Here is a 9,988-nt window from a genome sequence, read left to right as displayed (position 1 = left end):
TCTTTACTGTGACAATCAAGCCGCAATCTTCTTCTCTAAGCATGATAGGATATCTAAAGGAGCCAAGCATATGGAACTCAAATATCTATCATTAAAGCAAGATGTTAAAAGAGAAAAGTTTGTCATTGAACACATAGGCACTGAGCTAATGGTCGCAGACATATTTACGAAAGCATTACCTCCAAAGACATTTATGAAGCATGCAGAAAGTATGGGTCTGGAGGATAGCACTTAATTATGTTGTCTGATAATGTTTTAGCCTATGTTTGACATTTATAAGAGCTCTCTTATGACTTTAACATCTTCTATTCTGCTTCCAACGTGCGCACACATTATTGTTTGTTGGAATTATTGATAACAGAATGTGTCTTAAAAGAAATCAAAGAGACCATTAAAGATAACTCCTACTTATGGAATAATGTTTATGGTCTAGCTATGAAAAGTAGTCAATGTAATAGTACATAGAAGGATTCATGTTGCAAAATGATGTGTGACCGCCATGACTCTAATTGGTTACAAGATTAGCTAAGACACTTATGAAAGACCAAATGAAAAATATAACATATTATGTCGGCCTTATGATTCCCGAGTAAAACTATTATACTAACGACCAAGTGGGAGAATGTAAGAAAATAATTATAATTAGTAGGTTATTTAATTGGGTTTGTTATATTTTGTTTTTAATCATTTGAGAACTAAAAGGACAAGTGTTAAGCTACATGTGAAGCTACATGTGAAGCTTATGCTTATAAGGACAAGTATTAAGCTACATGTCATGCTAAAGCTTATAAGAGAACAAGTGTGAAGTTGCATGTTGTGTTTGAAGCAATGCTAGACACTTGTTCTCACACTTGTCACCACTGTCTTCATCTCTACTATGATGGATAGTTGAGATTAAATTAGAAGACAAAACTCTTATGAGGAGTAAGGTCCTCTTCTCTCCTATAAATAGATGGTTTGCTCCATCAAAAATCATCACAAGAACAAAAATAACACATAAAGAAAAGAGTTTATAGGAAAGGGGAGAGAAACCTTATCTTCTACCTAAAGATCATCTAAGAGTTTCTTTTCGAATCTTCAAGCCAAGCCATTGAAAAAGAAGAAACCATTCAAGGAAGCATCATTTCTACAATGAGTGGAGGTATTACTTTAACCCTCTTTATGATTCTATTATGTGATTAATATAGATGTTTAAAATCTTGGGGTCCATGTTAAAAGAATGTTTAACATATATGTGGACGGTTGATTTGCTATTTTCGTGAAAGTTCACAAAATCGTAGCATTTGTTAGTTTGTTACTACGACTTCAGACGATATTGTGTTAAGTTTTAAAATGGAACTGCACCAAGTTTGCAAATTTATTTTATTAATCAGAGATTAGTCACCACAAGAAAAATTTAGCGTGTGTACACATACTTGCAAAGATTCTACGATGAGAAAGTTAAAAAGTATATGTAGATTACTAATAACATTCCCAAAACATGGTATAAAAACGATTAAAAAGATCCCTTTTAGAATAACTACGTAACTGTTATGGTCAAGATCGTGTGTTATTTTCAATTCTACACAATTATCTTGAGTGATTTAAATGAAAACACGAGCTTGTTGCATGTTCAATTGACGACTGAAACCGACAATACATGAATAGATTTTTTATTTTATTTTAAAGTGTACCACAAACATGAGACTAACTATTGAAACGTTATGTACGTACATAGTGTGTAAAGTGAATTTGGTCCGGTTTACGTACGAGTGAGTAGATATCAAATTCTGTTGAAATTTAGATCCACTCTTTTTTTTTATTTTAAAGGAACTACTAGATAGATATGGCTAGTTATAGAACGTAGTATTTTTCTTAAGAAAACATCTAGAAAATTGTAATAGCTATCAAGAGCTAATAGAGATTTGTGCATATATAAATTCATAGAGTATCTTAATTAAGAATGATCTCAATGGGCCGGGTCTGTACATATATCTAAAATAAAGAATCTAGAAAATATTAAAAAGAATACATTTGAGATTATTGATATTTGCTAATACTTAATAGGCCAGGTGATGTTTGACATGGTCACCGAAACGAGAGAATCCGCGGTAAGTGACGGTGGAGGCAATCAAATTGTTTCCAAAACCTTGTAAGTTGTAAGAATCGATCTATCTTTAGTTGACTACTATAGAATTTGTAAAGTTGTAGTATATTTATACATAGAGTACGTACAAACAAGGAAGGATCTCAAAAAAGAAGATCTCGATGGATATATATGTACACATCTACTAGCTCTAAGATAGAGTCTATATATGACTATATATATATAAAAGGGATATATCCAACCAACAGCAAAGTGGTCTTACATTTAGGGATATAAAGAATTGGTCTACGTAGTACTAGTCGTAGACATTAGAAAACTAGATGTCTACGACTATGTTGTTTAGATTTTTATGAAACTGAATACAAAATCTAAGGACTAGAGACGTACTAAATCTAACCTTTTTATCTATTTTCAAAACTTGGGATGTTTTGACCTAAATACCTTTACTTAGATTAACACTATTTTCTTTGTTTACCAGAAGAATTGGGAAGTGGAGAGAGAGAAGAAGAGTTGTCGCCATGGTCAGAGCTAGGGTTTAGAGAGGAATATGTATCAGAAGAAGACGAATTGTGACCTTGGTTACGCGGTGAAGGCAAGATGGACATGGAAATTTAAGGATAAAAAACAACTTTTTGGTAATAACCATCGTTTGTACTTTTTGGTATTCGGTTCTTTGTCAACAACACATGTCGTAACAAATTAAAACCGTTTTATTCACGTGATGTTTAAAAGTTTTACTGGTTAAAACTTGAACCAATGGTAAAATAGATCACAGTTGCAACTTGCAATCACCCGATATACCGACCACAGTTGATTCATGTTAATGCTGGGATTCATTTTAATGCTGGGATTTAAAACCAAACTGAGATTGTTTGATTTGGATTTGTTTACCCGAGAATTTTGATTCGGTTTGGGTAATTGTTTAGATCAGTTTTCACCAATACCTAATTTAACCGGATCAAATTAATAAAAAAAAATACCCAAATGTAACTCAAACAACCGATTTAAACCGCAATAAAAATCGGTTGAGTTTCTTTTTTGCACCTATCTAGAATACTTTAAAGTAACCGATAACCAAACAACCCAGCTCAGTTCGGTTTGGTTAATCGAAGTGGTTTATGATTTATTTAAAGACCAGTGCGACTGTGCGACTGCGACTGATTGTTTTCTCTTTTCTGATTAAACAAGAGGAACAACAACGTTTCTTATTTCAAAACGTATGCAAATTGTTGCTGTTCTCTATCACCAACCATTTCAATGTGATCATCAAACTTGATTAAGAAGGTTCGGATTTCCATCGGAACTAGCTCAACCACTAGCTTCTCCGCGTCTATTGCTCCTCCCCTTTTCACTTCTTCCCCTGCCGAGCCTTCTACTTTCCAGATTAGCCTTCTCTTCTCCATCTCCGCCTTCTCTTGGTTCCCTGAAAGACTTGTCTCTTTCACTTGGCTTATCTGTTCAAACAAGTTACAATCGAACAGCAATCTGTTTTTGTTAGGACACAAATATGAGATGGATGGATCTTCTTGTTTTTTGGCGTACCTTTTTGTTGTGAAATAGTTTCTTCAGCTCTACTTTTGCCATAACTGAGTACTCACTATCCTCACCAACCTTCACAAGGTTAACACGACAGTAACTCAAAAGGACTCAACTTCAATGAAAGTCATGAAACCATTAAGAGAAGAGACAGAATATAAATATCACTTTCAGATTTTAACCGCTGCTTAGTGACCCAGAATTTTCCAGAAAAGCAAAACTGTCAAAAGTTAGTGGGTTTTCAATTTAAAACCAAATAGTAATTGGGGGCCAGACCAAGTCCCCTTCTATATTACTTCAGGTCTCATCTTATTTCACATATGGGATTTTTCAGAAAACCCAAACATAATCGTCGTCAGAAAATGACATAGCACAAGGATTAACCGCATAGTCAGCATTTTTGGAATATAAGCACGAAAAGTTGAAAACAGTTTGATTTTAGGTAAAAAAAATACACCTATACAATAACTAACTCTATATATTTGTGTTAAGAACTAACTCTATACAATAAATTGTTTTGGTTCCCTGGAACTGTAAGATTTGGGTTTTCTAAGTATTCCAAGTTTGTCAATATCTCTAATCAGTTGATATCTTAATCGGCATTGTGTTAAACTACATTTCCACAACCAAAAAGCACATAGCCATAACAAATTAATGGTGGAAACATATAGAGAGAGGACAAGTAAGAACCTCGAATAAGTGAGCAAGCCTTAAAAGAACTTTCCCATTTTCCAACTCCTGGAAATGTCAAAATTAATCATAGTGTGCTCAAATAATAAAAACGTCTTTGACATATATACAGTACACAATCCAACTAACCTGGAGCGTGAGTAATGCGACGTTTTTTGGTAATGAGTATGACGGTTCAAATGCTGAGAAAGTCGTCTGATGTGAATTAATCCAACTATCTCCTTCCTACAAAAAAATAAATACTTAATCTCACTTCACTACCTAAAAGAGGAGAGAGGTAAATGTTTCGTTTTCAAGAGCAACCTGTTCTGTGAATGCTAGAAGCAGTGGTGAATAAATTTCTTGACCAAATGTTCGACGCCATTTTGCACCATCTCCAGGTTTATCTATCTGTACATAAAACTTCCCTCGTATCTGCAAAACAACTCAAAGTTACCCAAACTCTTTGTTAGGCTAAAAAACGACTAAGTACCACCATGGAAACAAGCTCTCTTACATGTTCCCTTAAAAGCTGATACGTTGCAACTTGGACGGCTAAAAATGATATGAAAACTTAAGCTTACTGTTAATCCTTTGCATCCTTCAGGGAGACAGACTGTTTCATTAAGAATCTCGCCAACACCTCTTATATCATCATGCTGCATTCTCCTACACGAATGAAACAAAAAGAGGTGAAACACAAGCAAAACAATATATGCTTTTCTTGATTATATAGAGAAAGTTAGTTGACAGACCGATGAAGCATCAACTCGATCTGGCCGTTCTCTAAGCTGGACCCTCCTACAGCACGATCCACAACCACCGATAGCTCTGAGGTTTTATCTTGCATGTATATCCCGAGATTTATCTGGAAAATAATACGTTATGGAAAAGGTAGATAATGCGGCTCAGTCAAGTACAAGACCTTAGTATATCAGGAGAAGGAATGTCAGATGGATTTGATGCCTTACAGGATAATAGTTTCCAGAAACCGGTTGGTACACTTGCAAGTCCCAATCTGTTCTGAAGTCCCGAATCTGCGAGAAAATATAACAAAGTATGTTACAAAAAAAACAAAAACAATACAGTTATTACAAAATAAAAAACTACTGCACACATGAAGTTTGCATCTATACCCGTTTGATAAAGTCACGTCCATTAGAGTCTGTGTAAAATGTTCCATTTGTCTTCATGGTGGTTGTCAGTTTAGTGATAACCTCCTTGCTAATACCATCATCAGCTGGTATAGGCCCAACCTAGAAAGCAGTGAATAATAAGACTGAAATTGTCTTCATCAGTTCAAAACGAAGACATGTGAAGATAAAGAGAGATCCACTCACAGTGAACTCAACTTCAGCATGGTTTTTTCCCTTGTACACTCTGGTAATCTGCAAATTAACAGACTCATCACAAGATGAATCAAGAGTTATAGTTTCTGTATTGTAAGTAAAATAGTCTAGAAAAATAAATATTTGCAAGAGAAAATGACCTGTGATATCCAAGAGTTAAAATCCTGGTGCACTTCATCAAACAAAGGCCCCCGAACAACAGTCAATTGAGCCTGAGTCAGGCAAGACAATTAGTTTTCTTTTGTATTTTCACATATGGTCAGGAAATAAGGTTCTAGATGCAGCGTATATGCATTACCTCTCCTTCGGATTTAATTGGAAGCACACCATCTGGTCGAAAAACGTAAGCTCCAGAAGCCTTATAAATATATGAGAAGAGAACGGTTTAAAACACGACAAGGAGATATAGATAAAGTTGTATCTCATAAAGAACTGAGCTACCTGTGGATCCTTGTCAGTTCCATTGCTTCCAATGTAATAAGCATATGATTGTTCTGCAGTAACCTTAAAATTAACCACAAATCAACATCAGATGATTTTAACATACTCGAATGGGAAAATAGGGAAGTTATGATTAAGAAAAAAGGCACACCTGATTTCTTGTACTTAAATAACGAGTCATTTTCAGTCCCTCTTCTGAATAGAATAACTTTAGATTTCCTTGGCCAACTTCTACATTTTGATTCATGCTTCCAGAAGTAACATCTGACGCAGATGGTCCACGCGCTAAAATCAAATTAGAAAACAGAGATGCAAGTAAATACAAAACGTCTGTTGATATCAGTGAGAACCAATTGTTATGGTGACTAGTCGAGCCAGAACACAAGAACTTGTATTCAAGATCCTATAATTCACATTCTGAAACATACATGTTCGTCCAGTGTCTGAGATGACATACGAGCTGAACCCAAGAGGTGGTACTGAAGCTGTAAATGCAAGCACATGTTTTGCAGTATTCCTTGGTGATCTTCCTAGATACGCTTTGACATACTCATTTCTTATTCTCAATGTAATGTCTGAAAGAGGTAGAAGCTGAGACACGACTTCTTTCCCAGATGCATCTTTCACGATAACATTTTCAGATGACACCTAAAAGAAATTATCATGTACATTTCGTAAATGCTGGGAAGAATGGCAGATAGTATTGGATAATAAATAACTAAAACAAGGGAAAAAATATATATACTTACAGGAACTCGGACAACTTCCTCTCGTTTCCATCCAAGAGAGTTGTAAACAACAACCACCTACAAGGAGAGAGTAGTGTGAAAAGAAGATAGAACAACTAACCGAGAGATCCAAAACTTCATACAATAAAAGTCAGCATGTCTGACAGATTTACCAGACTTTTCCCGCTGGGCAGACGAGCTTCAGATGGAGGACAGTAACTGATATTAAGCAGAGGACACTGCCAATATGATGCAAAACATAAGAATCTTAGAACACTATACGTCTTTGGAAATTGAGCCATTAAAGTGCTCATGAAAATGACAAAGAAGCTTACTAAAACTTTACAGCATCTTTTGTGGAAGCGAAAATAGTTACCACTCAAAGTTGATCTCAACGTACACGGCCATAGATTATAGGAATCCTAGAAATATCTTAAACAAGCACAATACCTGCTGAAATTTTGTGCCAGGATTCTTCCCTTCAGTACTTGATTTTGCTGCTGATAAAAAGGAAAGGGAAGAGGCAACCAACTTCTCCGCCTAGTAATGATCAAAGAGAAATTCTTAAACTGCTGCACCAACAAGAGAAATAAAAATTGCATGAACAACACATGAGATGCGTAACTAAAGAAACACCTGAAGGTAACCCATTGAGAGTCTAAGAGCATAATCTGCAGCCACGTGTTGTCTTTGTGTACCACTAACTGCATCATGGTGTTGAGCAATTGCCAAAGCATCGGCTAGCATATCAGTTGTTGGTCCTGAACTATTCCTACCTCTCAAGAATTCCAATTGTCGAGCTGCCTGTTTGAAAACATAAAAGACCATGTAAGAATGAAGCAAAATGACACTACAAATCAATGAATGTTAGAAAAATTATCAGGCCATACCAGATAGTAACCACTTAAATCCCTCACGTATTTCTTAAAGGCTGGCCTGCTCGTAAAGTACCCTGTCCAGTATGCATTAGGTTTGTCCGCATACCTGGCACAAGTGCATATATTATTTATTTAATCAACACGTATTTGCATTTGTAGAAAGTAAAACTCGAGCTATCAAACTCACGGGAAGAAATCATCAGTCTTTAGGGGCCAGGATTCGTTTGCTGCATATTTTGCATCGGTGTAAATAGATGGTGTTGAATAAAGAACATTGAGACGCCCATCCTGGATTGTGCAGACGACAAGGGAATAAAGATTGGTATCTTTTACATTGACAATAGTAAAATCCTATTGATATGAATTTGCTAGTATAAAAGTTATAAGTTTTACCTTGTTAACATAATGTATAAACTTGTCCATCTGTCTGAACCATGAATATGCATACTGGTAACGGAAGTCAGTTCCCATTAACCACATGATATGGTTTGTCCTGGTTACATTGACCTTGAAAAGAGAAATCTTAGTTGAATTCTACAATATATCATAGTGAAGTTTCTTTTATTGTTGTTGATTTCAAGAAAAAAACAGTATGATCTTACCTGTGCAAGGGCTGCAGCTACAAAGTCGTTGACTCGCTCTTGAACATTGTAGTCAAAAAGGAGAGGATCATCCTATATTCAACATTCTTCATCAGTGCACGTTCAAGCTAAGTTCAAATACAGCACAGCATGTTCAACTGCTTTTACCTGGACTGGCGCTGATACATCATTTATTTCAAATGTGAAACCATCAGGAGGGTCGTAATGTCTTGGGAATACACCGGTGAATATCTACAAGTAACATCAAACAGCAATGACACAAGTCCAGCTAAACAATGGAAACAACAGAACAAGACTGTGAGCAGAGCAATTTATTGGTTTTAACCTGTGAAGATGAGCCAAGGGACTTAGAACCTTGCCAAATAACCTCAAGTGTTTTCTCTTTCAATCTCTTTGCACGATCTTGGTAGTCAATTCTAGCGAAAAACAGCGAGTCAAAGCCAAACTGTAGAAGACACCAAAGGGGTTTTCCAATCAGAATTAACTTAGAGCTGATAAATAGGCTAATCATTCCCATACTGAAGCTAACGAAACCAAACAATGTAATATACCTCAGCTCCAAGTAAGTAAGCTTGCACTGCAGAATGTCCAAAGGGATCAATCTGCCAACCAACTCTAGGAACCTGACCAAACTCAGATTTAATAAACTGATGGCCTAATGTAGTCTGATCAATCATGTCAATATAATGTGGAGTCGCCTCATCATGCATACACATTCCACCGTTTCTATATATAAAAAAAAACACGTCAACACAACAAAAACAACAGATACATACATCCAAAAAAAGTAAAATCAAAATCAAACTAACATGAACTCTAGTTGACCAGAGTCAACAAGCTTCTTGACTTTAACTTTTTTAGCTTTGCTTTGTTGCCTCCACCATCTTTCAAAAAACGCCTACACAGTATTCAACCATAACTAATCACATCAAGCAAAGACAATAATCAAAAACAAAATAAGAATCTCCGGATTTGGTATATCTCTAACTGAATCTTACAATCTCAACATAAATAAACTTTCTATTTTCATCATCAAGCAACGAAGCGATTACAGAATCCAACACGTTCTGTACACAAGCTCCCTGGTTCAAAAATCAAATTCAAAAACAAAATCAAATCCCTAAAAAAAAAAAAAAAAAAATTCGCAGAAACCATCGAAAGAGAGTGCGAGAGATGTGAATAAAGTTACCCTAATGGAGTTATTAGAACCGACGTAGTACTGATCAACGGTCTTAAGCCAACCAACGTCGTCGTGTGAGTGAGGAACTAAGTGAACATTGATTTTTTCAGGTACGATTCTCGGTTTTGTGTTGTACTCTATGTAGTCGGAGTTAACGCCGCCGATTGCAACCACCGCTAGAATCAGATAGAGAGAGAAACATTTGACCGCCATAGAAGCGAGAGCTCTCAGGAGAAGAAGAAGAAGAAGATTACAGTGAGGATCGTGAAGAACAATGTGTAGAAGAGAGAGAGACGAGTGTTAATACATATTGTAAAAGACGAANAAAAAAAAAAAAAAAAAAAAAAAAAAAAAAAAAAAAAAAAAAAGAGTAATCACTATCACTTAAATTTAATATATTTTTGGTCTTAATTTAATTGTGGTATTAATAATAATTTAATTTAGATTAGACTTCTTTGTCTTATCCACTTCCTAACCAATAAGAGACAATATAAATATTAACGTTTAATTCAATAATGT

At 35.5% G+C, this 9,988-nt stretch overlaps 1 protein-coding gene across 1 annotated transcript; it reads right to left on the bottom strand.

Annotated features, from left to right (window-relative positions):
- Positions 3,141 to 9,787, bottom strand: LOC104779886 (alpha-mannosidase At3g26720). The gene is made up of 29 exons (XM_010504309.2): positions 9,479 to 9,787; positions 9,288 to 9,371; positions 9,099 to 9,187; positions 8,841 to 9,015; positions 8,615 to 8,734; positions 8,437 to 8,520; positions 8,290 to 8,361; positions 8,081 to 8,194; positions 7,875 to 7,975; positions 7,700 to 7,793; positions 7,446 to 7,613; positions 7,260 to 7,349; positions 6,983 to 7,048; positions 6,831 to 6,887; positions 6,510 to 6,729; positions 6,233 to 6,366; positions 6,082 to 6,144; positions 5,939 to 5,998; positions 5,781 to 5,852; positions 5,632 to 5,679; positions 5,428 to 5,547; positions 5,263 to 5,328; positions 5,047 to 5,159; positions 4,876 to 4,960; positions 4,616 to 4,726; positions 4,442 to 4,537; positions 4,313 to 4,360; positions 3,629 to 3,697; positions 3,141 to 3,540 (listed from the first exon to the last, which is right to left on the bottom strand). The coding sequence occupies exons 1-29, from the start codon at positions 9,680 to 9,682 to the stop codon at positions 3,292 to 3,294; spliced, it is 3,072 nt and encodes a 1,023-aa protein (XP_010502611.1). The 5' UTR covers positions 9,683 to 9,787; the 3' UTR covers positions 3,141 to 3,291.

The sequence above is a fragment of the Camelina sativa genome, chromosome 4 (assembly GCF_000633955.1).
Source record: "Camelina sativa cultivar DH55 chromosome 4, Cs, whole genome shotgun sequence".
Lineage (NCBI taxonomy): Eukaryota > Viridiplantae > Streptophyta > Magnoliopsida > Brassicales > Brassicaceae > Camelina > Camelina sativa.
Note: the sequence above shows the minus strand (reverse complement) of the source record. Positions and strands in the feature narration are given on the sequence as shown.